The sequence below is a fragment of the Macaca nemestrina genome, chromosome 14 (assembly GCF_043159975.1).
Source record: "Macaca nemestrina isolate mMacNem1 chromosome 14, mMacNem.hap1, whole genome shotgun sequence".
Lineage (NCBI taxonomy): Eukaryota > Metazoa > Chordata > Mammalia > Primates > Cercopithecidae > Macaca > Macaca nemestrina.
This window is the reverse complement of record NC_092138.1, coordinates 114,191,421-114,219,289: the sequence shown is the minus strand read 5'-3', so window position 1 is coordinate 114,219,289 and position 27,869 is coordinate 114,191,421. Positions and strand designations below refer to the sequence as shown.

At 52.3% G+C, this 27,869-nt stretch overlaps 1 protein-coding gene across 1 annotated transcript; it reads right to left on the bottom strand.

Moving 5' to 3' along the window:
* Positions 1–384: 384 nt before the first annotated feature.
* On the bottom strand, positions 385–27,869 carry LOC105464072 (general transcription factor IIIC subunit 5). The gene is made up of 11 exons (XM_011711738.2): positions 27,264–27,869; positions 17,739–17,958; positions 16,085–16,283; positions 8,255–8,450; positions 7,060–7,164; positions 5,272–5,386; positions 4,731–4,811; positions 4,413–4,510; positions 3,106–3,188; positions 1,979–2,121; positions 385–1,074 (listed from the first exon to the last, which is right to left on the bottom strand). The coding sequence occupies exons 1-11, from the start codon at positions 27,441–27,443 to the stop codon at positions 908–910; spliced, it is 1,587 nt and encodes a 528-aa protein (XP_011710040.1). The 5' UTR covers positions 27,444–27,869; the 3' UTR covers positions 385–907.

The window sequence follows — 27,869 nt, the reverse complement described above, 5'->3', positions numbered from 1 at the left end:
ACGCACACAGGCTGGGAGGGAGTGCTGCTGCTGCACTCCGGGAGACACAAGTGCCTCAGCCAAGGGCAACACGGGGAGCAGGGTCAGGCAGGCAGGCTCGGTGGGCTCAGGACCCACGAGTTTCACACTGGGAAGCCATGGGACAGCAGGGCCCATTTCCCATGACTTTGTCCAGAAGGTATTCATTTAGAGAAGAACTGAGCCCAGGCCTGGAGTCCTCCCAGCTGCCCTCACCCAACCCGACCACACGTGAGGGGCACAGGCCAGCACTGCCAGCATGAGGTCACTGAATGAAGGAATAAAGTAAGGGACAAAGGGAGCCCAAGCCCCAAGGCAGCAAGAGACTCCCCTGCAGCTCCAACATTCACACTGAGAAACCAAGACTTCTCGGGACACTGGTTTAATAAGGACAATTCCAGAGGGGCCTGGCTGTGGGCAAAGCTGTGTCAAACGGTTGGGATCCAGAGCCAAGGGCACTTCTTGCCACCTGAGACCATGGGCCAGGCTCCCCACACTATCTCCACCGCCATAGTCATGAGAGCCAAGTGAGACTGGCCTGTGGCCTGGGGCCCCGCAGCTGCCCAGCTCCACCTCCGGCATTTACTGGTCTCATCCTGAGAGGCATTGGGTGCCCACTCACTGGCTGGATGCTGGGCTGGTTCATGGGTGGTGGAGCCAGGGCATACCCTTTGGGGATGTCCCTAAGCCCTCAGGACAAGAGGCAGCACCAAGCAGCACGTCATAGCCAGTGCTTGGGTCAGCTGCACCCTCTGCTGGGACTCCAGCTCTCCTCAGAGGGCCTCCTAGGGCCATTCCGGGCACTGGGGGTGGCAATGGGGAGCCCTGGCTCCCTCATTAGACTGGACACCAGTCTGGCCGGGTCAGGAAGGCCCAGCCTTGGGCCCTGTCACACGTAGTCCAGAATCTCTGTCTCCATCTCGTTCTCACTGCCGTCGGATGGCTTGAAGTCCTCCTCCTCCTCTTCCTCCTCCTCATCCTCCTCCTCGTCTTCCCCAGACTCGTACGTCAGCTGCCCTTTCCCGCCGTCAGCCTTGGCTGAGCTGGAAAAGAGAGCTGGGGCCGGAGGAGACGAGGCCATGGGTGTCCCATGCAGGCTGCTGGGTGGCCCCAGAAAGGCCACCAGGCTCTGGGGAGCCTGTTTACTAATAAGGGTCCGAGCTTGAGCTCTGAAGAAGCTGGTGGGTAAGTATGGGGTGGAGATCCCCCGGGAAGGTGTAGTTTAACGGGCACCCAGGGGAATACTGCAGCAGGGGAGCCACGAGCAGCTTCAAGGGCCCAGGGACCCTCAAGAGTGAACACGCCATTTTCTCTGGGAAAGGGTCCACACTCTTGATTAGATTCCCAAAGGGGGCTGAATCTGGATTCCAAGCAAGACTAAGAACCCCTGCTTCAGTCAGATCTGTGTGGCATGGCTGGGTCCAGGATGCCCCATCCCCCAGCCTGGGAGGAGTCCCCTGAGAGAGGAGGCCTCTTATGACTCTCCCCAGCCTTGTCAGATCCACTGCCTGGCAGGTGCTGCCCCCTTCACTTCCCCTGCAGCTGGCCCTCGTTCCTGCCAGGGTTGCCTGGTTCCAGGAAGGGGCTGGGCTCCGTAGAACAGGAAGAAGACAGAGGCAGAGCCTGCACTCGCAGGGCTGAAAGACGTGGGCTGGTGTGAGGGCGTCAGGTGGAGGCCCCAGTGGCAGTGCCGGGCTGCTGCACCCGTCCCCTCTGGGCTTCTCTCCTGCCCCAGACCCCAGCGCCGAGGGCCTTGGCTCAGAAAGCCTCTGTGGGCAGCTGGGGCGATGCCAGCTCCTGGGCTGCGCTCTGGCTCACAATGCCCCCCTCCCACCAGGGCCAGGGGCAAGATGATGCCACCTAGGTGCCATTTCTCAGGAATGGGTCCCCTTAGGGAGACCTCTGTCTCCAAGGGGATCCCCAGGCATCCTGGGCCCCCTTTACCCCAAGCGGCTCTCACCAGGCCTCTTGGAGCGGATGGTCTGCCGGATCATGAGGGACATGGTGTCCCTGAGCTCGTCGCTGGTCTTGGGGAGGCACCACCCATCCCGTTCGGTGCAGGAATTCTCAGCCCCGTCATTGCGGTGAATGATCTTCTGCAACCTGGGGGTGGGGAGAGGGTTGGGACATAAAGTCCCAGGGTGGGTCTCTGCTAAGAGAGGCCGGTGTTGGCTTTTACCGGAGGCAGAGCTGTACTGAGAAAGGCAGCCCCGTGAGTGAAGTCTACAGAGAGGAACTGGAAACACGAGCTGTGTGCTCCCAGCTGGGGCCCGAAACCTGTGTGCTCCCTGGACCCCCTCACACACGTGAAGCTGGCCGTGTACCCCTGCACGTGCTTCTGGTGAACCATGGCTTTCAACAGATTTCAAGATGTATTTGACGTGTTCCCATCTCCATCTCCTCCCATCCCAGTGCCCTTTCCCTGCAATTCCTTTTTTTTTTTTTTTTTTTTTTGAGACGGAGTCTCGCTCTGTCACCCAGGCTGGAGAGCAGTGGTGCCATCTCGGCTCACTGCAAGCTCCGCCTCCCGGGTTCACGCCATTCTCCTGCCTCAGCCTCCCACATAGCTGGGACTACAAGCGCCCGCCACCACACCTGGCTAATTTTTTGTATTTTTAGTAGAGACGGGGTTTCACCCTGTTAGCCAGGGTGGTCTCGATCTCCTGGCCTCGTGATCTGCCCGCCTCAGCCTCCCAAAGTGCTGGGATTCCAGGTGTGAGCCACCGCGCCCGGCCCCCTGCAATTCTTTAAACATCACTGAGAACAAGTCGATAAAAGGTTTCTGGGGTCTGATGGGTCCTGAGATTGAGAACCACTCGTGGGGCCTTCATGTGGACAGTGGAAGATGGGCAAGGACATAACAGCAAGAACTGTCTCTGCCCAGTTTGGAGCCGCGGCTTTCTACAGGGCACTGCCTCTGCGAGGACCGCCAGCACGCCAGGGCTCTCAGCAGCACCAAACTCCCAGACAGGCGAGTGTTCTTGCGGGAGATGGCGGCCGACGTGAAGTGGAAGAGCTGCAGAGAGCACTTTGGTCCCTGGGTCCCACGGGTCCCCCTCAGTGTCTCAGGGCCCCTCCCATACGTACTCTTCCACATTCAAGTCGCATAACTGGTAGAACATCTGCCGATAGGGTGGCAGGGCCCCTTCCCGGAAGATGTAGACGGAGTCCTGGTGAAAAAGGGGGAGAGAGACAGGGAAGGTTAGCCAGAGCCCTGGGAGGCTGCCAGTGTTAGAGACTCCATGTAGGCTCCCATGGGGTCTCTCCAGGGAGCTGACTGGTCACCAGGACCAGGTTGGCAGACAGGCTGGAAGGCCAGGGAGCAGCTGGGGAAAAAACAAGGTCTAACTCCTCGGGATGCTCTAGGAGAGGCAGAGGAGCACCCAGGCCCTTCCGGGGCCACTGGAAACAGCGAGCCCGCCTGTGCAGCAGGCCATGGCGCCCACGGCATGGGGCCAGCACTAGCCTTGTGCCGGGCTCTGCTCTCTGTGCCTTCCTGCACTCTGACCTTATCCCTCACCCACTGCTGCTAATTTGTCACCCTATGTCCCCCTATGGGCTGCCCTGACATCTCTTCTGGGGAAAGCAGGGCTTAGTGAGTGTTTACTCTCTCCTTTCCGTACCCAGCCATGTAGTTCTAGAGGTAAGGATAATGGCCTCCTAGGAGAGACCTCGAGGAGGCAGGCCACACACGGGCTGTGGCATGATCGCCCCTCACTGGGAAGACAGCAAAGATCTCAAAAACCTGGGGAGCAGGCAGGGGCCCCCGGACACGGGGAAAGCAAGTCCCTCACATCACCCGTCTCTGCTGCACTCATCTCTGCCACCTGCTCCCTCGGCAGGTGATTCCACCGTGCAGGATGACCCCTTCTCAGCCTCCCCCAGGACTGTGGAGCGGCTTGCAGGAGCCTGAATGTGGGAACAGCTCTGGAAACTGCCAGCCCCCGCCAGGCAATCACACTGACAGAAAACGTGAGCCGGTGAGGCTCCTGCCACAGCTGCGGCCCACATGGCCAGCTCTGGCTCTGTCCTCCTGTGTGTGCCCAATTCCGATCATTCCAGGAGTGGTCATGTGGCTCAGTGGGGGCCCAGGCTCCCAAAGGGCTCGAGAAGGACAGCCACATGCAGCTCAGAAGGATAGCACCAGGCTTCCTTGTCTTTTTGCCAGATATCCCCAACACACACAGCCCTGGGGCTTTGCACCGAGTTCTTGCCTTCAGTGTCTGAAGGCTGTCCTAAAAGCAGGCAAGGTGCCGAGGCCCTGGTGGGCAGAGCTGCCCTAACCACACCCCTCCAGCCCACCTACAGGGTGCCCAGTCCCGAGAGGGAGGTCCTCCCCTCTATTCCTGGCCTCCCCTGGGAGCCACTCCCTCCTGGGGGTCAGGAGCACCCACCTTGAGCTTGTACTTGCTGGAGGCTGGTTTCCGAGCACCACTTGTCCCCGATGGGCCCAGGCCCTGCTTCAGGTCATGCATGGTGACAAGCTGGCTGGCTGCGTGGGGACAACAGCAGTGCTTGGCATGTGCAGGGTGGGGAGGAGGTCTCTCTCCCAACCACGCCCTGCCCTCCTGCCTGCCCACACCCTCCTAGGGGAGGAATGACCGGCAGAGCCCTGGAGTGACCCCCAGGAACCACCTCCCCATCTGGGTCCAGGTGCCCCGATTTCCTTAGCAAATCACTCATGACCCACAAAAGGCACCTGGCACACTTACGTGTCTTCTTGACGGTGATGGGGAGGCTGTAGTTGTAGGTGCTGCGCTTTGCTTTGACTGGCAAGTCGCTGGGGGCGTAACCTGCAGGCGAGGGCAAGCATGTCAGGAGGGTGGGCACAGGGCCGGTCGGCACACAGCACTGGCTTCACACTGGAGATGGGACTTGGGTCCATGGGGCCAGCTCCTGAGAGGGCAACTCCAGGCTGCCAAGCATGCCACTGCAGTCACCAACGCATCCCAGCACTTCCCAGGCGGGGTGGACACGGATGCTCTCCCAATTGCCTGGCCTGCGTCACAGGACCATAGGGCACATGGGGTCACTCGATGAGGGACTGTGGTTCAGAAACGGGGCGGTCAGCGGTGGGGCCAGCACAGAACTGGGACTTTCGTTTCCACGCCATTCTGCATCCAAGAGTCTCAGCAAGGGGGGCAAAAGGTTTTTATATTCTCTCCAAATGAAAATGTTCTTACTACCAAAGAGAATGCTAGAAACTGAAAGACAGAGAGAAAGGCAGGAAGCAAAGCTTTCAGGAGTTTTTACCGTGTTTCATTCCACAGCGGATTCGGAAATCGAGGACTTGGTAAATCTTGGCATCAGGGTTTTTTCGGGGGTCATACCCAAATCGAATCCATAGGCTGCGCCAGGGGCCTGTTATCTGGAGACAGAGAAGGTGGAATAATGTGAGGCGAGGTGAAGGCCCAGGTCCCTGGGTGGGGCAGAGCCTACACCGAGGAAGAAGAGCTCAGGAGCTGGGGACAAGGCTCTGGATGCCCAGGCCTGCTCTGCCACGTGCAGGCCCTGTCACCTTGGTGAGGGCACGTGGCCTTTCCAAACCTTGGTCTTCCTGTCAGATGGAGGGAACAGGAGCACCCTTTCCTGTGGGTTCTTTTATTTGTTTTTCCAAGAGAGGGTCTCACTCTGTTGCCCAGGCTGAGTGCTGTGGCACAATCACGGCTCACTGCAGCCTCAATCTCCTGGGCTCAAGCCATCCGCCTACCTTAGCCTCCCAAGTAGCTGGGACTATAGGCATGAGCCACCACATCCAGCTAATTTTTAATTTTTTTGTAGAGATGGGGTCTCACTATGTTGCCCAGGCTGGTCTTGAACTCCTGGATGCAAGCAATTCTCCCGCTTCAGCCTCTCAAAGTACTGGGATTCTGGCCTCCGACGGTTTTGGAGAGGATTAAATGAGATAGCACCATGGAGCCTTTATCATGGTTCCTGGCACATATTAAGTGCCCCGTGTTACTACTGGCCTAATCGATGAGATGTCTTCTGTCCCCAAACGGAGCTTTTGAATGGCTTATGTCTAAAAAGCCAGTGCCAGCCAGGCGTGGTGGCTCCCGCCTATAATCCCAGTACTTTGGAAAGCCGAGGCAGGTAGATCACTTGAGGTTAGGAGTTCGAGACCAGCCTGACCAACATGGCGAAAACCCGTCTCTACTAAAAATGCAAAAAAAGAAAATCAGCTGGGCGTGGTGCCCCTGTACTCCCGGCTACTTGGGAGGCTGAGGCAGGAAAATCACTTGAATCCCAGAAGCGGAGGTTGCAGTGCAGAGATCACACCGCTGCACTCCAGCCTGGGGGACAGAGTGAGACTCCATCTCAAAATAAATAAATAAATAAACAAACAAACAAACAAAACAAACAAATAAACAGAATAAAATAAAATAAAATAAAAATAAGATAAAATAAAATGCCAGTGCCAAGCAGCACAGGTGGTGCGCCTGAGCTGAGAGTCCGGCACGGCAGGAGGAATGAGTCTTTTCTGTGCCCTACTGCCTGTTGCAGACCCTCATGGTCATGTCTTACGCCACCTCCCCTGATGCTCTGTGAGGCCTCACGGTGGGGAAGATCCCTTTCCCACCAGCATCTTTGGGAACCTCAGTAATGACATCCATCTTGACATGCTTGTAGATCAGAGACGGATCTGCCTCCCACTGAACCCCACTCAACACAGGTGGAGGACGACACGGGGCCGCTGTGGTCAGGGGCTGGGTTCTGCAGCCCAACAGGCTGTGGAGAGCGTCCTGGACTCAGCGAGCTGAAACTTCTCCAGTTGGCTTTAATAAGCTGTCTTAGGGATGCTAGGATTGGGGGACCAGGACAGAGGGGAAGGAAGGATGGAGGTGCCAGGACGGGGGAGATGCCAGGTTGGGGGTAGGGCAGGAAGGATGAGGGCCAGGTGGGTAGGAAGGGTGGGCCAGGAAGGACGGGGAGCCAGGATAGGGGGTTGTCTGCTCTTACTGTGGCTCTAAGACATCACAGCAGGGACCAGGGACCATATGGCTGGGAACCAAGGCAGGTGGGCAGGCAGCTGACACTTACCATGTAATAGGCTATGAAAGGAAGCAAGACCTTGAGCTTGTCTGGGTGGACGCTGATGTTGGCCTTGACAGCATTCCGAGACCAGATGGGACGGATGTCAAACAGCTGGGGAGGCCAAGGGCAGACAATAAGAGGAGCACCAGCAGCTTCCACCCTTCTGTCCTAAACTCCCCAACATGGGCTGGGCCCCAGGGGCCCCTCCAGAGAGGAGCTGATGGAGGACAGGGGCTGGACACACAGGGTGTGGCCCTAGGACCCGCTGCACTCACTCTCTCACCCCGTCCCTCAGAAGCCTGGGCTGCACGCCCACCTGTGCCAAGTGCAGTTGTGGGGCTGGGGCCCTGAAATGACCACAGGAGACACGGTCACTGTCCTCATACAGCCCACAGCACAGCAGGGAGCAGGGCTCGGGGTGGGGACGTGCTAGAGTCCCAGGGTCCCCATGCTGCCCCTATCTACAGAACAGGTGCCTGAGGTGGGACATCGTCAGAGGTAAAGGGGACAGCCTGGCCTGGGGAGGACTGCAAAGGTCAACGTGGCTGGAGTGTAGAGGGCCAGGGTACCGGGGCAGCGGGCCTCACAAGCCAGTTCAGGTCGGGAATGTGGGCTGTGCCTGGAGGGCAATAAGGAGCCACGGACAGTGTGCCCCAGTGACTGCTGGAAATCAACAAGATATCCACGTGGTCTCCCACAGGCACACTGTGTAAGGGAAGAGCCGGGCTCCAGGTGGCAGTGGCCTCACTATGAACCTGATGCTCATGCCAGCGGGGATGCAGGCCTCCACGGCACCTGCAAGCCCGGGGAAGGCGGGCTGCCTGGCAGCACAGCTCCAGATCTAACGGTAAGAAAGTGCTGGGCCTGGCACACTAGGTGCCCCAGTGGGTTTGCTGCAATGAGTGAATGGATGAATAAGAGCTCAGTGGATCCCAGAGCTCCACATGGAGGTCACAATTGAACAATGCACACATATTTTTCTTAAGAACTCTAAGAAGCATTTTCACCCTTGGGAATGTCAAACTTATACCGATACGGCCTTTAGACATAACATCTGAAGGTGAGAAGTTCCCATGCACTAAGGAATGGGGAAAGGTCGATGCAGCCAACCCCACAGCCAGGAACAGGGAGCAGCTGGGTAAACACGGGAGGCCAACACAGAGGCTGGAGCCCCCGGGGCCGGGTGCAGTGCAGGACTTGCCTTCCTCAGCTCCTCCTCTACCTTCCGGTCCACGGGGTTAGTGCAGACTCTCCTCCACGTCTGGGCTGCAGCCTCCAGCGGCTGCTTAGGCACCTCCTCATCCTCAAAGTTGACAAAGATGGCATTGTGGGGGCGCCGGGCCCTGCTCAGGCCAATCAGGTTCTCGCCGGAGATTGGGGGATTGTTGTAGCCTTCCCTGGGGGCAGAGAGTACAGGTGAGAACAGGAGCACCAAGGCCATCCCAGGTACCCACCGGACCAGACCAGGCAGGGAGCCCAGAAGCCTAGCAAGGCCCACAGCCACCGTGTGCCTCTCCCTGGACGTCTGTGCTGGGAAAGGACCCCAGAACTGGCTGCTAAAGGAACCTGTATTCACAGAGGAAGAGATGCGGCCACAACTGCCTATGACAACTCAGAGAAGCTCCGGGGCCGGCAGCTCTCAAGCTGGGGAAAGCCCAAAAGGTCCTAGAGGTTGGAGTGCAGGAAAGGGCACCTGTCATGGGGCTGGTGGCCCCACAAGTGCACTGAGTCAGGTGCAGCACTGTCCAACTAGTGAAAAACTGGACAGAGTCTAATGTCCAGCAGCTGGCAATGGTGAAATCACTCAAAGCACAGCTGCATGAAAGAACACGATCTACTGTCAAAACAGGGACAAGAGCTGCACTCACTGACATCTGCTTACACGCGATTCACTTATTTAATGCTCAAAACTAATCATACAGAGAAAGGACCATTTTCTAATACAGCAAACGGAAACCACAGGGACTGGGAAACTTGCCCAGAGACAGAGCTCCTGGGAAGGAGCTGGGACTCCCATCCAGGAGCCTGGCTGCAAAGGTCCCATCACACACCTGTCCTGCCACCCAATAGAGCATGACTCTTTGGCTCACAAGCATCTCGACCACATGTAGGTGAATGAACAAAGGACTTCACCAAATGGCACTGTCATAAAACACAGGGGTTAAAGCCAAGGGTTCCATTTGTCCCAACACATAGAATGTCCAACACCAAGAGGGAACCCCAATGTCAACTACGGACATGGGGTGACGATGTGTCAGCGTAGGTGGATCCACTTTAACAAGTGCCCCACTCTACTGAGACATTGATGATGGGGGAGGCTGTGTGTGGGGGCAGCTAGGTGGCATATGAAAAATTGCTGTGCCTTCTTATTTTGCTGAGTCTAAAATTGCTCTAAAGAAATAAAGTCTCAAAACACACACACACGTACGAAGCAGAGATTCTAGAACTATCTCTGTGTGCTGGCACAGAACACCTTTAGGTAGACATTTCTCAAAATATTTGTAGTGGTTACCTCTTTAAGGTTGGACACCAAACTTACACAAGAGCAGGCAGAGGCCGGTGTCAAGAAACCCCATGAGCCCACTATCAGTTTCAACAATGATCACCACGTGGTCAATTGCATTTCATCTGAACCTCCACCCAACCCACCATTTTGAAGTACATTTTAAAGTAGGTCCTGGACATCATAGAATCCATTTGGGTGATTACTACCTTTTAAATTTGTTTCCGTTTTACCTTAGTTTTCTACATGAGTACATATCATCTGCACACTTACAAAGAGTAATAGTAACTTTCACATTGTGAAACAAACCTAGAAAGACGGGATAAAGTCTGGGCCTTCTAGGCCGGGCGCGGTGGCTCAAGCCTGTAATCCCAGCACTTTGGGAGGCCGAGACGGGCGGATCACGAGGTCAGGAGATCGAGACCATCCTGGCTAACACGGTGAAACCCCGTCTCTACTAAAAATACAAGAAAATTAGCCGGGCGAGGTGGCGGGCGCCTGTAGTCCCAGCTACTCGGGAGGCTGAGGCAGGAGAATGGCGTGAACCCGGGGAGGCGGAGCTTGCAGTGAGCCGAGATCGCGCCACTGCACTCCAGCCTGGGGCACAGAGCAAGACTCCGTCTCAAAAAAAAAAAAAAAAAAAAAAAGTCTGGGCCTTCTTTTTAAAATGGCTGCGTTAGAAACCGCACGGAACAGGTCAGCACTATCCTGTTTTCAAAGATGCCCCCAAGGAAAACCGGGTGGCCATCTGCAAGAGCAGCCCTTCTACGCCCAACCCTGTAGGGAGAGGCTGTGCAACCGGGGCTGCACCCCCAGCCCGCTCCCCCGGGGCGGCCTCAGGCTGTGGTCTGTGTCACCATGATTCTAAGCAGGTGGGGAACTGCTGGCAGGGGTCGAAGGGTGCTGATGGCAAAGTCAACAGGACCACCTTGGAGAGTCCCTGAGGAGCAGGAGGGACCCACCATCCTCCAGTTAGGAGAACCCCATCAGGCCAGTCCAGCAGCCTGTGCTTGCCCACCTGGTTTGTGGGAAGCTCAGTCTCCCCAGGAAGGGGCCAAGGAGGCAGTGGTTAGGCCTCCTCCCTGCCAGTCCTCACGCACCCAGCAACGTCAGCAGGGCAGGAGAACCGACAGCAGCCCTGGGAGAAAAGGCAGGTTCTTTCCAGGTGCTGGAAACCGATAAACCACATGGGGAGGAAGGGGGCCTCGGGGCCCGAGGGCAGCTGGCCCTCCTCCCTCATTTTACCCCAGGGGCTTGAAACAGCTTCCCACTGGCCCGCAGGGCAGAGCAGACGCTCAGATGCTGCTGCCACCTAGTGCCAGGGGCGGCGGTGCAGACAAGTGCTGTTTTCATTTTTTTGAGATGGAGTTTCGCTCTTGTTGCCCAGGCTGGAGAGCAATGACCCGATCTCAGTCCACCATTTTAACTTCCACCTCCTGGGTTCAAGCGATTCTCCTGCCTCAGCCTCCCAAGTAGCTGGGATTACAGGCATGCGCCACCATGCCTGGCTAATTTTTTACATTTTTGTTTTGTTTGTTTGTTTGTTTGTTTTTTGAGACGGAGTCTCGCTCTGTCGCCCAGGCTGGAGTGCAGTGGCGTGATCTTGGCTCACTGCAAGCTCCACCTCCTGGGTTCACGCCATTCTCCTGCCTCAGCCTCCCAAGTAGCTGGGACTACAGGTGCCCACCACCACGCCTGGCTAATTTTTTTATATTTTTTAGTAGAGACAGGGTTTCACCGTGTTAGCTAGGATGGTCTCAATCTCCTGACCTCGTGATCCACCTGCTTCTGCCTCCCAAAGTGCTGGGATTACAGGCGTGAGCCACCATGCCTGGTCAATTTTTTATATTTTTAGTAGAGACGAGGTTTCTCCATGTTGTCAGGCTGGTCTCAAACTCCTGACCTCAGGTGATCCACCCACCTCGGACTCCCAAAGTGCTGTGATTACAGGTGTGAGCCACCGTGCCCGCACTGTTTTCTTTTATATATTTTTGTTTCTGACAAGAGTATGCTGCTTGTGGTGAAGAAAAAATAAACAAAAAAACACTTTTTTTTTTTTAAAAAAATAACAGGGTCCCACTCTGTCACCCAGGCTGGAGTGCAGTGGCACAATCACAGCTCACTGCAGCACTGACCTCCCAGGCTCAGGCCATCCTCCCATCTCAGCCTCCCGAGTAGCTGGGACCACAGGAACACGTGCCACCACACTCGGGTAATTTTGAAAAATTTGTTGTAGACACAGGGTCTCACTATGTTGCCCAGGCTGTTCTCAAACTTCTAGCTTCAAGAAATCCTCCCACCTCAGCCTCTCAAAGTGCTGGAATTACAGGCATGAGCCACTATGCCTGGCCAATAAGTAACTTTAAAAAAATAGGCTGGGTGCGGTGGCTCACACCTGTAATCCCAGAACTTTGGGAGGCTGAGGCAGGCGGATCACCTGAGGTCAGGAGTTCGAGACCAGCCTGGTCAACATGGTGAAACCCTGTCTCCACTAAAAATACAAAAATTAGCTGGGTGTGGTGGGGCACACCTGTAGTCCCAGCTACTCGGGAGGCTGAGGCAGGAGAATCGCTTGAACCCAGGATGCAGAGGTTGCAGTGAGCCGAGATCGTACCACTGCACTCCAGCCTGGGCAACAAGAGGGAAATTCCATCTCAAAAAAAAAAAAAAAACAAAACAAAAATCATGTCACCCCCTGCTTCACATTCTTACGGTGAGTACAATATACTTACAGAAAATTGTATCATTCTACATGCAAGAGATTTCTGCAGGGAGGCAAAGTGACTCGATTCTTTTTAGCTAATACATTTCCACAGTGTTTTGTTTTTTTCTAACCGGTACAATTTATTCTTACAATCAGAAGAAAGCAGGGGGTGGTGGCGGTAGGGGATGTTACAGACTAGGGGACAGCAACCAAAAGAAACGTGTGTGGCCCTGGTTTGGCTCCTGAGTGGCTTTTGAGACAATCAGGAAAAAGTGAACAAGGACTGGGTATGGGTGATGTGGGGGAGTGCTGTTAGCTTTGTTGGGTAGGAGACTGGTATGGCAGGTCTGTCTGAAACACGAGTCTTCCCTGGTGGAGATCCGTGCTGCTTGTTTCTGAAGGCAGCACTGTGCCAATGGGAGTGAAGACCAGCAGAATGTTGCTCACTGGACACTGGTGATGGGCATGTGAGGGCCACTAGACAATTCGATTCTCTCTCCTTTGAGGTGTGTTTGAACCTTTCTGCAATGCTTTTCTGGAGGCAGAGAAGAACACACTCTCCCCTAAGGATGAAGCCTAGGCACCGGTCTTCGCTCCCCACCCCCGTTCCCTGGCTCACCTGCTCTGGGGCACAGCAGCCTGCCCAGCCTTCCTTTGCATGCGCCAATCCCCTGGTCTGGAAAGTTCTCCCTGGATCTTCACCTGGCTGGCTCTGTCTCAGCTCCAGATGTCAGTTCCTCTGAGGGCCCTCGCTGTTACCTGTAGCCCCGGCCCACTCCCCATGACCTCCTTTAAGGCTCCCCGCCATGTAATCATGCTCCATCTAGCTCCCCACCCCTGTACTGTGCCCCAGCTGCCGTGTCGTCCATGGACACCAGGCTCCAGGGAGTGCCCTGGGCCACCACAGGTGCTCAGTCAGGACATGTTAAAGGAAATACGTAATGAGGAATGAGAAGGCCCTCCCACCCCTTCAGAGAAAACTGCTGAGCCCCAAATCTTCCAGACTTTTCTAGGCTTCTGTTATCATACCACCATTTACTTTTATCCCACAGAATCTGGTCTTACACCTGCCTTTGTCATAGAGCAAGGGAGGCACCTGGGCATGGGTCCCATCAGTCCACAGAGTCCACTCTTTTTTGTTTGTTTGTTTTTTGTTTTGTTTTTTGAGACAGGGTTTTGCTCTGTCACCCAGGCTGGAGTGCAGTGCTATGATCATATTCACTGCAGCCTCAAAATCCTGGGCTCAACCAATCTTTCCACCTCAGCCTCCCCAGTACCTAGGGCTATACAGGTGCACGCCACCATGCCCAGCTAACTTTTTCAGTTTTTTTGTAGAGACAGAGTCTTGCTATATTGCCCAGGCTGGTCTCAAACTTTTGGCCTCAAGTGATCCTCCCACTTTGGCCTCTCAAATCACTGGAATTATAGGTGTGAGCCACTACACTAGGCCCAAGCCCATTCTCTTGAGGGCTGCATTTTTGGAAGCTTAAAACATGCTATGGAACAATTCTTCGACAAACACCATCACCTCTGGGCCAGTTTTCAAAGTCCTTTTCAGACTGGGCGCTGTGGCTCACGCCTGTAATCCCAGCACTTTGGGAGGCTGAGGTGGGCAGATCACTGGAGGCCAGGAGTTCGAGACGAGCCTGGCCAACATGGTGAAACCTCATCTCTACTAAAAATACAAAAATAAGCTGGGCATAGTGGTGAGCGCCTGTAGTCCCAGCTACTCAGGAGGCTGAGGCTGGAGAATTGCTTTAACCCAGGAAGCAGAGGTTGCAGTGAGCCAAGATCATGCCACTGCACTCCAGCCTGGGTGGACAGAGCAAGAGTCCGCCTTTCAAAAAAAAAAAAAAGGCCCTTTCATTTTGCTCGTCTGTTTGCTCCCCTAAATCTGCGTGGGGCCCATGGATACTTGCTGAGTCCCTCTCACTGGCCAGGCTCTGTTCTGGGCACCGGGGCTATGACAGAGACCAAAGAAGGCCAAGTCGCTGCCTCTCGGTAGCATACATTACAATGCAGTTTTTTTTTTTCATGTTGTCTTTTTGTGTGTAATTTTAGAAAGTAGAGCATACAAATCAGGACACCGTGGCACTGGGCCATGAGCAAAGCCTGCAGAGCGGGAGACACCGGGGCGGTGCTGCCCATGGGACCTGGCACTGAGCCCACGTCTCAGCTTCCTCATGTGTATGATGCGGGTGTCAGGAACCCTGGGGAATTGCTCCCAGGCTGGGGTGAGATGCACTCACAGCGCTGCTGCACAGGGATGTGGAATAACTGGCAGTGAGGCTGGTCAATGTTATTCATCCCCAGTTGGGTATTTTTTTTTTTTTTGAGATGGAGTCTCGCTCTGTCGCCCAGGCTAGAGTGCAGTGGCCCGATCTCAGCTCACTGCAAGCTCCACCTCCCGGGTTCACGCCATTCTCCTGCCTCAGCCTCCCAAGTAGCTGGGACTAGAGGCGCCCGCCACCATGCCCGGCTAATTTTTTGTATTTTTAGTAGAGTCGGGGTTTCACCATGTTAGCCAGGATGGTCTCGATCTCCTGACCTCGTGATCCGCCCGCCTCGGCCTCTCAAAGTGCTGGGATTACAGGCGTGAGCCACCGCGCCCGGTCCCCAGTTGGGTATTTTCAAACTTGTTTTCCTCATTTTGTTTTCATAGTAGTCAATCTTGGATTTTATATAAAGGAAATCCTATCATTTTATGTCAATGTATGGCATTTGACAATTTGAACATTTGACAATGCCCAGGCCTGCCTTTCCAACAGCCCCAGGGGTCTCTAATTATGTCAAGAACTTCTGAGTTACAAAATTCATTTCATCTGAATTGCATGTGGGCTTGGGCAGGCTGTGCACATGGGAGGTGTGGTGGGTGGCAAGGGGTGGCGGTGGCTGCACTGTAAGTCACGGCCACATGGCTTTTCATAGCTCTCAGTGTGGGAGAAACCCACTACTGATGAGAGAGAGAGCGAGCGCCTGTCCTCAGAAGAGGCACCATGTTCGGGAGGGGACACAGACCATAACCAAGTACAGAGCAGGCGAGAGCTGTGTAGAGTCACAGACGCCTTGAGAAGGATGACACTGGGCGATGGGCAGGGTCAGGGGTTCCCTGAAGTGACCTCCAGCCACACAGGGCAGACCAGGAAAGCGTAAACAGCTGGGGTGAAGTGGGACCGAGGCTTGGCAGGTAAGTGTGGCAGGGGAGGGACAGATGATCAAAAGGCTGTGAAATCTCTGCCAGGGACAGGGACGGTGAGGCTATGGGGAGCAAAGGAGGTAGGAAAGAGCTGGGGTCAGAGAGTGGGACGTTCCCAGGCGGCTTGCTTAGGTAGTGTCATTCCTAGTGACAGCAAGGTCCAGAGACTGGCTGGTCAGCCATGACCAGGGATTAAGCCAAAGGCCATTTCTCAGCAGGAACCCACATGTCCCACAGTCACGTTTTTTGCACTGTCCTCAGGAGTGAGGCCAACCTGGTGATCACACAGGCCACTGCTTACTAAGGCCCTGTTCTGAGAACTGCACGCACTTTTTAAATTCAATCCCAATACCTCTGTTGGGTAGGTACTACTGTCATCCCCTTTTCTTTTTTCTTTTTTTTTTTTTTTGGAGACAGAGTCTCACTCTGTCACCCGGGCTGCAGTGCAGTGGCGCAATCTTGGCTCACCGCAACCTCCGCCTCCCGGGTTCAAGCGATTCTCCAGCCTCAGCCTCCCGAGTAGCTGGAATTACAGGTGTGCACCACCACACACAGTGCGTGAGCCTCCGCACCCAGCCCATCCCATTTTCAGGATGGAGAACTGAGGCCGCATGGAGAGGGGCCTTACCGGTGCTGGGTCTCTGGTCGGTAGAAGTAGTCCACCGGAGCGTCCAGCCGGGAGAAGATGGGCGGCGGGATGTAAAGCGGCAGCTCCTGGTGGAAAAAGGCCTCCTTCTCGGGCCGGAGCATGAGCACCTTGTCATACATTGACGTATGCTTGCCGCCTGCTTCCGTATGCACGGCCAAGTACTGGAAGTCAGACATCCCTAGAAAGAAAGGTGGGCAGATGGCAGACAATGAGTCCAGGGATACCCGTCTGGGAATGGGCAGCTGCCACACACCGACACCCATGTCTGCTTAGGGAGGTGCTGAGTGGGCCTTAGGGTGGAGGCTGCAGGGTGAGGGTGGCAGGAAAACACACCCTTCCCAAATGCTTCTGCAAAGTTGGCTCGATGCAGTCTAAGTCACTTACATAAAAATTATTTTGGGGAGGTGGGTAGCTACATGACAGGTGAGGATGGAGTCCAGGTCAGTGCTTCTTAGACGTATGTTACTTTTAACTCTAAAAACTGCAATTACCTTCGCACCAACCTAATAACATGCATATGAATCACCCGGGATCTTGCTAAATGCAGGTTCTGACATGGCGCATTTCTACCAAGCTCCCAGGTGAGGCTGATGCTGCCAGTTCAGAGACACATACTGAGCAGCAAGGTGCTGGTTCAATTCAATAAAAAATACGAGGTGTAATGTTTTATGAATCACTTGGGAAACCTTGTCCCAGAAAGGACAGCCCTCTTTGGTGAATGTCACGAGCCACCAGAATGACTGCCACTGAAAATGCCCAACCCATGGGACCCCAGGTCCTGCTTCTCCTTTATTTCACTTTCTTGTTCCCCTCTTTTCTCTTTCTAGTCCTCTTTTCCCTTCTCAATCTTTATACTCTTCAGATTCTGCCTAGACCTGCAGCTGTAACTCAGCCATCTCTAAGGCTTGTTAGTAATATGCCAGGCACCTCCTGTGGTCCAGAGCCTGGCCCATTCACGGGCACTGCCTCCCGGAATCTTCACAAGGGCCTAAGGAGCAGGCTCTGCAGCCCGCACTGCACAGACAAGGAAACTGAGGCTCAGGGAAGCCAAGCCACCTCCCAAAGAAACTGGCAGGGCTCAGGCAGGCACAATGCCAGAGTCTGTGTCTTTCTCACTCCCATCTCCCTCCCTTGCCTTATTGCTTCCTCCCTGGGGTTCCTTGTAGGTGGCAAACCTGATTGAGGGCTCCACGAGGGACGTTCAACCTGCTGAGAGTTCAAAGGAGCAGGAGGTCTCAAGCGGCTTTGGCAGCTAGGTGGGCAAGACCAACAGCCGCCGAGACCAAGAGAAGGTTCAAAACACTGTGGTGGGGGAAAGACTGGAGGATGTCTACTGACCAGTTTTATTTGGTCCCATACAATGGTTTCATTAAACGTTAGGAGATTTCTAGCTTAACAATGCTGACGATTGGCAGCAATGAGCCCGCAGTCTCTGGGGAAGTGCTGGCTGGAGGGAAGAAAGGCTGCCTCCCGGATGAGGCCTGTGCCCTGCTGTGTCCCCACAGCCCCTGCCCTCCTGCCTGGGCATATCCTGGCCCCCTTCACTGATGCAGATGACCCACATGGCCCCTGCAGGCAGCTGGGATGGCCGGCCCTGAAATAACCAGACATTGCAAGAACAGATTTCAGTTACCCTGAAATTTGTAAATGGTGGAGATGATGCCAAGGATCTCCATGTCAAATGTGACCTCGGAGTGGGCCTCAGTGCCCAGCACCCCTTTCTGCCGCCTTGTTCTCTTCCTGATGCGGAGCAGCAGGCTGCTGGTACTGAAGCGGTTGGCGCACACTGGGTGGCAGTATGGGTCCTTGGGCCGGAAGTACAGCTCCAGCCTTTTGGTGGGGTCCGCGTAGATCTGTGGCAAGGCCAAAGGAGACAGAGTGAAGCAGTGACAAGCCAAGCAGCCAGTGAGAAGCTGCTCCTCTCTCAGAAAAAGTCTGACAGTGATCCAGGAAGGGCCAGGAGGCTCACATTTCATTCTGGACTCTTAATTCCAAAAGGCTCATTTTTTAAACCCATGTATCTTAGTTTTTATCTAGTGGAGAAAATGAGAATCGTCTCCTTCCTTCTAAGAAGTTGTGAAGTTGGAGATGACAAGTGCCGATTAAGTAAATGCCATCACCCATCAAGTGCCTGCTCAGTGTGGGGCGTCAGGTTGCCCTCTGGCCACACTTGAGGGGAGGTACTATCACCCTTATCTTGGAGGGAACTCAGGTTTGGTGCAGGGTGGAGTGGCTTGGCTAGGGCTACCTACTCTGACAATTACCCACCATAAAGGGTCTTGGTATTCAGTCTCATATGCAAATGTTTCGAGGTCCAAATGAGATTAAATCAATCAGTAACAAGCATTTGGGCTCTGACTTGCTGTTACCTCTAGCTTTCCAAGCATATGAGACTGAATACCAACACCCTTTTGGGTCCCTCTCCTTAAAAACCCCAAGAAGAGCATCTATGTCATAGGACTGCTATGGTTCAATATGAATAAAGCACAGTGCCTGGTGCCTAACTCATGGTAGACATTCAACATGTGCCACTTCCATCTGAATGAATACTTGCCCGATGCTGGGTCACAGTGAGCATTGGACATGTGCATATGAAAGCACCAACAATGTGAATAGGGATGAGGTCACCTACATGCTGGTGAGCTGGCTCCCAACACCCAGCACAGGGTCTGGCCCTTAGGACGTGATCAAGAACTACCTAGGGAGAGAATGAAGACGACTTTGTCCTCAGGAATCTCCTCCTCATGAAACACACACCTCTGAGTCCTGATGGGGTGGGAATGAACCCAAGCGTAGGCCTGGCACAGGGAGGTGCTCAAGAAACACGAGGAGACTGAAGGGGTAATGAAGGTCCCTTCCCAAAGTGCTCACGCTGTCGCTGGGTACACATGATCCCTGAGGTTAGCGAGAGGAAGGATTCTGTCAAAGCCATAAATCAAGCGAATAATATAAAAGAAGAAGCCAGGGGCGGTGGCTCACGCCTGTAATCCCAGCACTTTGGGAGGCCAAGGCGGGCGGATCACGAGGTCAAGAGATCGAGACCATCCAGGCTAACACGGTGAAACCCCATCTCCACTGAAAATACAAAAAAATCAGCCGGGCGTGGTGGCGGGCGCTTGTAGTCCCAGCTACTCGGGAGGCTGAGCCAGGAGAATGGCGTGAACCTGGGAGGCGGAGTTTACAGGGAGCCGAGATCGCACCACTGCACTCCAGCTTGGGTGACCGTCTCAAAAAAAAAAATAAAAAAAGAATAGGCCTAAAACCTATCATTGAAAGTCTCATTAGGGATGGGCTCCTTGAACCCTGTAATGTCCCCTTATCCCAATACTGCCTGTAAGAAAGTCAGATGGGTCATACCGACTAACGCAAAACCTCTGGGCCATCAACTAGATATTCCAGAATACTCACCCTGTTGTCCCTAATCCTTACACCCTCCTCAGCAAAATTCCATGCGACCATCAGTGGTTTATGGTCATATATTTAAAGGATGCTTTTTGGGCATGCCCCTTGGCTAAGGACAGTCGAGACATTTTTGCTTTCGAATGGGAAGATCTCCATTCTGGACGGAAGCAACAGTACCGATGGATAGTTCTCCCCCAAGGCTTCACAGACTCCCCTAACCTCTTTGGTCAGATCCTAGAACAAGTTCTAGAACAAATTTCTACCCCAAAACGCATATGCCTGCTTCAATACGTGGATGCCCTGCTGGTATCTGGTGAAGCTATATAGAACAGAGAGCTGCCCTGTCCGTCCACCTCCTTAACCATTTGCAAGCAAAAGGGTTAAGGGTTTCAAAGGGAAAGAGCTTCAATTCATAGAGCCAGAAATTAAATACCTAGGACACTTGATAAGTAAGGGCAAATGAAGGATAGAGCCTGAACGAGTTAAAGGGATTGCGTCCTTACCTTTGCCTAAAACTAAGCAGGAACTCAGAATAATTCCTAGGATTGGCTGGGTATTGCCGCTTACGGATTGACTCAAACGCCCTAAAAACAAAACCTTTATACCTAAAGCTTGCCTAAGAAAAGCCTGGCCCTCTTCTGTGGACCTCTGAAGAAATCCACTAGGTTGAAGAACTAAAACATCTGCTCATAACTGCCCTGTCCTAGCCCTGCCTTCCCTAGAAAAGCCATCTCACCTTTTCATTAAACAAGGGGGTAGCTTTAGGGCTACTTACTCAAGAACATGGGGGTCACTGGCAACCTGTGGTCTTGCTGTCGAAAGTTTTAGATCCAGTAACCTGTGGATGGCTTGAACGTATCCAATCCATCGCGGCTACCACTTTGTTAACTGAAGAAAGCAGAAAGCTGATCTTTGGGGGAAATTTAGTTGTGAGCGTGCCTCGTCAAGTTAGAACTATCTTAAACCAGAAAGCAGGGAGACAGCTCAGTGACTCAAACACTTTAAAGTATGAAGCCATCCTGTGAGAGAGATGATTTAACACCAACCTCTGTAATTCACTTAACCCACAAGGTTTCCTAACAGGGAATCCAAATCTAAAAGGACCTGAGCATGAGTGTTTAGATTCAGGCCCGATGTAAGGGAGACCCCTTTCAAAACAGAGCAGCACTTACTTATAGATGGCTCTTCCGGGGTAACCGAAGGAAAAAGACATAATGGATATTCAGCAGTCTATGGGGAAGACCTTGCAGAAGGAGAGTCAGGAAGGCCGCCCAATCATTGGAAAGCCCAAACATGTGAATTGTTTGCAATGAATCAAGCCTTAAAGCACTTGCAAAACCAAGAGGGAACTATTTATTCTGATTCCAAGTACATCTTCAGGGTAGCTCATACATTTGGAAAAATTTGGACCGAACGAGGTCTCATTAATAGCAAAGGCCAAGACCTTGTCCACAAGGAATTAATCACCCAAGTATTAGGTAACCTCCAGCTGCCAGAAGAAATAGTCCATGTCCCAGGACACCAGAAAAGTCCTTCTTGTGAAAGTCGAGGGAATAACCTGGCAGATCAAAGAGCCAAACAAGCCACCATTTCCTCCGAAACGCTCACTTTTCACCTAACCCCTTGTCTTCCTCCCCAGACTGCAGTTCCCATCTTCTCTTCAACTGAAAAAAGAGAAACTAATAAAAACAGGGGCCAAAGAGAATCCTGAAGGGAAATGGGTATTATCAGACCAAAGAGAATTGTTATCCAAACCCTCATGAGAGAAGTCTTATCCCAGCTGCATCAAATAACTCACTGGGGACCCAAGCCGTGTGGGACGCAGTTCTCAGGTTTTAGGGATGTATAGGAATCTATACTCTGGCAAGACAGGTTACAGATAGTTGTCTAACATGCAAAAAGACTAATAAGCAGACCCTAAGAAAACCACTCCTTGGGGAAAGGAGTCCAGGGTTAAGACCATTCCAAAGTGTCCAAATTGATTACACCGACATGCCCCCAATCGGTTGCCTGAAGTACTTATTAGTGATAGCAGATCACTTTACGCACTGGATGGAACCTATTCCCTTTGCAAGTGCAACTGCTAATAATGTAGTTAAAGCACTGACTGAGAATATTATACCCAGGTTTAATAGATTAATAGAAAATATTGATTCAGATAATGGGACTCATTTCACTGCACATGTCATCAAGAAACTAGCCCAAGTACTAGACATAGCATTGGAATATCATACTTCCTGGCATCCACCTTCATTAGGAAGAGTGGAGAATGAACCAAACTCTGAAGAGCCACTTAACCAAATTAGTCTTAGAGACTCGGCTGCCATGGACTAAATGCTTTCCCATTGCCTTGTTAAGAATCCGAACTGCCCCTCGGAAAGATGTTGGCTTATCACCTCATGAAATGCTATATGGGTTGCCTTATCTACACTCCACTGCTGACATTGCTACGTTTGAAACAAAAGATCGGTTTCTCAAAAACTATAAACTTGGTCTATCCTCTAGCAGGACTAAAGGCCTCTTAGCACAGATGCCACCCCTAGAGTTTCGAGCACACCAGTATCAGCCTAGGGATCACATTCTCATCAAAAGCTGGAAGGAGGGAAAACTCGAACCAGCTTGGGAAGGGCCTTATCTGGTGCTCTTAACTACTGAAACAGTGATCCGAAGGGCTGAAAAGGGATGGGCACACTACACGTGGGTGAAAGGAGTAACTTCCACAGACAGGGAAAAATGGGCTGTCACCCCAGGACCCACCCCTACCAAACTAACTAACCCTAAAAAGGGCTTAATAATCACTTGTGGCCGGGCGCGGTGGCTCAAGCCTGTAATCCCAGCACTTAGGGAGGCCGAGACGGGCGGATCACGAGGTCAGGAGATCGAGACCGTCCTGGATAACACGGTGAAACCCCGTCTCTACTAAAAAATACAAAAAACTAGCCGGGCGAGGTGGCGGGCGCCTGTAGTCCCAGCTACTCGGGAGGCTGAGGCAGGAGAATGGCGTGAACCCGGGAGGCGGAGCTTGCAGTGAGCTGAGATCCGGCCACTGCACTCCAGCCTGGGCTACAGAGCGAGACTCCGTCTCAAAAAAAAAAAAAAAAAAAAAAAAAAAAAAAAAATCACTTGTTTATTTTTCCTTTTCTTTCCAACAGAAGGTCATCTTGTCATCAGTGTGACTCAGGCTAACTATCCCTTGACCCTTCAGTTTGATGCCTGTTCAGTTATCCCGTGCAGCTACGAACAAGCTTAAAGGCAGCTATCCAATGTAGGTAAGTATCTATGTCCCTATCGCAGAGTCAAACAAGTATAAGTATGGAGCCTTAAAGGGCCCCTGTGGTGACTGGGCAAATGTTTGGTGGACCACTTAATAATATGGGGGGTGGACAGCCAACCCCCCTCCTTTAAATAAGCTGTGGAAACTCTTAACAAAAACTCCAACTTATCCATGGTTCCACTCCACCAAATTGTAAGCCACTGAAGCGTAACCCCTTATTGCTAATTACAGATAATCCCTAAACAATGGCCCAAGAACCCTCTGTATTTGGAGGGTATGGGTTAGGAGCAGATGTTACAGGGCGGGATCCCATAGGAACCCTCTCTCTAAGGTTGGCTGGACCATTGGCAGTTAAAAACAATGAAGAAATCCAGACCCAGGGTCCAAGGAACATATGGTACCCAACGCTCTCCCCAAACATATCAGGTCCAGCGTTCCCCTCCCATCTCCAGGACGACCCAGCCAAAGTAGCAGTTGTAGAAGTAAGACACCTAAAGCAAACTCTAGCAACTGAAACAGGGTACGGAGATGCAGATGCCTGGATAGAATGGATTAAATATTTCGTCTGCACTTTAAACAAAAGCAATTGTTATGCTTGTGCACACGGTAGACCAGAGGTCCAGATTGTCCCCTTTCCTCTTGGATGGTCCTCCAGCCGAGCGGGCATGGGCTTGGCTAGCTCTTTTCCAGGACCCCACAGCCTGGGGTGACAAATCGTGCCGAGCTCTCTCTCTGCTGTTCCCTGAAGTTCAACACCCTGCAGGTCAGCCCCCAAAGGCTATCCAGCTTCTGTCTCCCAATGCCAATTTTACTTTATGTCTCTTGTGATGGAAAATTTGGCATTCCTTGGAGATCTAACAGGATGCAGTGAGCTTAAGCCCTTCCAAGAGCTTACCCATGAGTCTGCCCTTAGTCATCCCGAGCGGATGTATGGTGGCATTGTGGTGGACCATTACTGGATACTCTGCCAAGTAACTGGAGTGGCACTTGTGCTCTGATCCAACTGGACATCCCTTTCACTCTGGCATTTCATCAACCAGAAGAAGTAAAAACAAGGCACTGTAGAGTAAGAGATGCCCCCCATGGTTCCTTTGACCCTCATGTTTATATAGATGCCATTGGAGTTCCCCGAGGGGTACCTGATGAATTTAAGGCTCGTAATCGAATAGCTGCAGGATCTGAGTCTATGTTTTTCTGGTGGTTAACTATAAATAAAAATGTAGACTGGATAAATTACATCTGTTACAACCAGTAACAATTTGTTAATTATACTAGGGATGCTATCAAAGGAATAGCTGAACAACTAGGACACACCAGTCAAATGGCTTGGGAAAATAGAATAGCATTAGAAATGATACTAGCAGAGAGGGGTGTGGTTTGTGTCATGATAGGAACCCAAGTTGTATTTTTATCCCTAATAATACTGTTCCCGACGGAATCATAACAAAGGCACTGCAACGTCTTACTGCTTTATCCAATGAGCTAGCTTAAAATTCTGGGATAAACGATCCCTTCACTGATCTAATGGGAAGATGGTTCGGCGGGTGGAAAGGACTTATGTCCTCGATCCTTATCTCCCTTGCCATTGTAATAAGCATGTTTATTCTCGTAGGATTCTGTATCATACCCTGTGCCCGAGGGTTAATACAAAGACTTATTGAGACAGCTCTCACTAAAACCTCCAATTTCCCCCCACCTGATTCAGACAAACTTCTACTTTTAGAAAACCAAGAACAGCAAAGTCAAGACATGCTGAAAAGGTTTGAAGAGAAAGAATTATGAAAATCAAGAGGGGGAAACTGTTAGATACACTGAATTCTTCTTCAAAGGTTCAGCTTGTTCAACTCCTTTGTTCTTTGTTCTCCATCTTCAAAGCCTAACTTCCTTGTTCTTTGTGCCTCCTTGCCCTTAGTTCCCCGCTCTGTTTAACTGCCCTTCCTGCCCAAACTATTCTTCCCACTGAAATCGCTCCTCCTGCCACTGTAACCCACACCACGGTTCTATTTGAAACAGCCAATCGAGATCAGCTTAGATTGGGTGGTCCAACTCCAACCAGTAGGGACAGGTAACAAAAACAGGGACTGACTGCGTTAGGGATGAAAACCCCTTCCAGGCCGGGCGCAGTGGTTCACGTGGTTCCCGCCTACAATCCCAGCACTTTGGGAGGCGGAGACCGGTGGATCGCCTGCGCTCAGGAGTTCGAGACCAGCCTGTAGGATACAGCAAATTCCTCTCCAAAGATTTTAGCCTGTTACCTTCCTTCAAATTCAAGAGGGGGAAAATTAACAAATACAATGAGTTATGAGTTCCATTTCAAAGAATCGATATGTCAGTATGTGCAGCTTCCCTGTTCTTTGTTCTCCATTTTAAAGTTTAACTCCGGCTGGGCACGGTGGATCACGCCTGTAATCCCAGTACTTTGGGAGGCCAAGGCAGGCAGATCGCGAGGTCAGGAGATCGAAACCACCCTGGCTAACACAGTGAAACCCCATCTCTGCTAAAAATACAAAAAAATTAGCCAGGCGTGGTGGCGGGCGCCTATAGTCCCAGCTACTTGGGAAGCTGAGGCAGGAGAATGGCATGAATCCAGGAGGTGGAGTGAGCCGGGATCGCGCCACTGCACTCAAGCCTGGGCGACAGAGCAAGACTGTGTCTCAAAAAAAATATATAGATAGATAGATAGATATTTATATATTTAATATAATAAATATATATAAATATAATATATATAATAAATTAAAGTTTTACTCCTCATTCTTTACACCTCCTTGCCCTTAGTTTCAGTAAACAGCCCCTTCCTAGCCTCTATCACCTGCTCTGTCCTTAGTCATCCTTAGTTACCTGCTCTGTAACCATCCTTCCTGCTGAAACTACTCACCCCGCCACTCAGGCCTGTGTCCCTGCCCTCTTTGAAATAGCCAATGGGAATTAGCTTAGACTGTGCGGTCCAACCCTAGCCCATATGGGAAAGACACAGCAATAGAGACTAGCTGCATAAGGGATAAGAACCCCTTCCCCTCCCTTGTCGGTGTGCTCTCGCCATTGCTTCATCGGCAAGACGCACCCTTCTATAGAAGTAAATTTGCCTTGTTGAGAAAACTTTTTGCCGGAGTGCTGATTTTTCTTTGTGGCACCCAAAATTTATTTCCAACAAGCCTGACCAACATGGTTGTGGGGAGAAGAGAGATCAGACTGTTACTGTGTCTATATAGAAAGAAGTAGACATAAGAGACTCCATTTTGTTCTGTATTTGAGATGCTGTTAATCTGTGACCCTACCCTAAACCCTGTCCTTGCAAGAGACATGTGCTGTGGTGACTCAAGGTTTAACGGATTTTGGGCTGTGCAGGATGTGCTTTGTTAAACAAGTGCCTGAAGGCAGCTTGCTGGTTAAAAGTCATCACCATTCTCTTAATCTCAAGTACCCAGGGACACATACACTGCAGAAAGTTGCAGGGACCTCTGCCTAGGAAAGTTAGGTATAGTCCAAGGTTTCTCCCCATGTGACAGTCTGAAATATGGCCTCGTGGGAAGGGAAAGACCTGATTGTCCCCCAACCTGACACCCGCGAAGGGTCTGTGCTGAGGAGGACTAGTATAAGAGGAAAGAAGGCCTTTTGGCAGTTGAGATAGAGAAAAGCATCTGTCCCTGGGCAATGGAACATCTAGGTGTAAAACCCGATTGTATGTTCTGTTTACTGAGAAAGGAGAAAACCGCCCCTCAGGCTGAAGGTGGGACTTGCTAGCGCAATGCTGCTCTTTATGCACTAAAAAGGTTTATGGAGATGTTTGCATATGCATATCAAGGCACAGCACTTTTCCTTAAACTTATTCACGTCACAGAGATCTTTATTCATATGTCTTACTGCTGACCTTCTCCCTACAAGGATCCTATTATCCTGTCACCTCCCTTTTTCTAAGATAGTAAAGATAATGATCAATAAATACTGAGGGAACTCAGAGACCGGCGCCAGCCTGGCTCCTCGTATGCTGAGCGCGGTCTCCTGGGCCCACTTGTTCTTTCTCTATACTTTATCTCTGTGTCTCATTTCTTTTCTCAAGTCTCTGGTTCCACCTAACAAGAAACGCCCACAGGTGTAGAGGGGCAGGCCACCCCTTCACATGGTGAAACCCCGTCTCTACTAAAAACACACAATTAGCAGGGTGCCGTGGCGTGCGCCTGTAATCCCAGCTACTCGGGAGGCTGAGGCAGGAGAATCGCTGGAACCCAGGAGGCGGAGCTTGCAGTGAGCCGAGATCGCGCCACTGCACTCCAGCCTGGGCAACAAGAGCGAAACCCTGTCTAAAAACAAACCAAAAACCTTCCCCTCCTTTGTTCAGTTAGCTCTCGCAGCCGCCATAAGAGCGAGCAGCACCCTTCTGCATAAATTTGCTAAATTTCCCTTGCTGAGAAATCCTTTGAGTGCTCGTTTTCTTTGCGACTCCGAGCTCTTATTCCAACACGGACATTCCCAGCCCCTTACCCGGGAGACGCCTTCCTCGCCGCCCAGAGTCGGTAGCATCTTAGCCACATCACGGACCACGCCCGGGTACTCCACGCACACCATGCGTCGCTCCCGCCGCAGCTCCACGGGGACAGCAGCCCCCAGCCCCAGATCGGCCGCCTCCGCCGCCATCCCTGCGCGTCTGGCAGGGCCCGCCATGGTCCGTCCCACAAAGTGCTCCCAGAGGCCTCGCCTCAATGGTTCCGCGAAGGAATCGTTCCGGGCTCCCTCACCGCTCGCGACACCCTAACTCCCCGGGCTCAGCAAGACTCCAGGGCCTCCGGGGAGCACAGGGCCCATGGGCGGCCCCATGGCTTCGGGGAAACGACCGCCGTCTCTTCGACTTTTTATTTAAAATGAAGCGGGTTAGCCCACGGGGCGTGGCGAGCACCAGTCTCTCCTACTAGCCAGCGTGGGACCCGGAGGATAATAAAACACCACCCTCCCTCGACTTCAGCCAATGAGAGTCCGAGGGCCGAGCGAGTTTTTTTCTTAGCCAATGAGAAGTCCGAAGGAAGGTAGGTGCCACCTTCTCCTCCAGTTCCATACGTTTTAACCAATAAAGAGCTAGACTTTGGCCGGGCG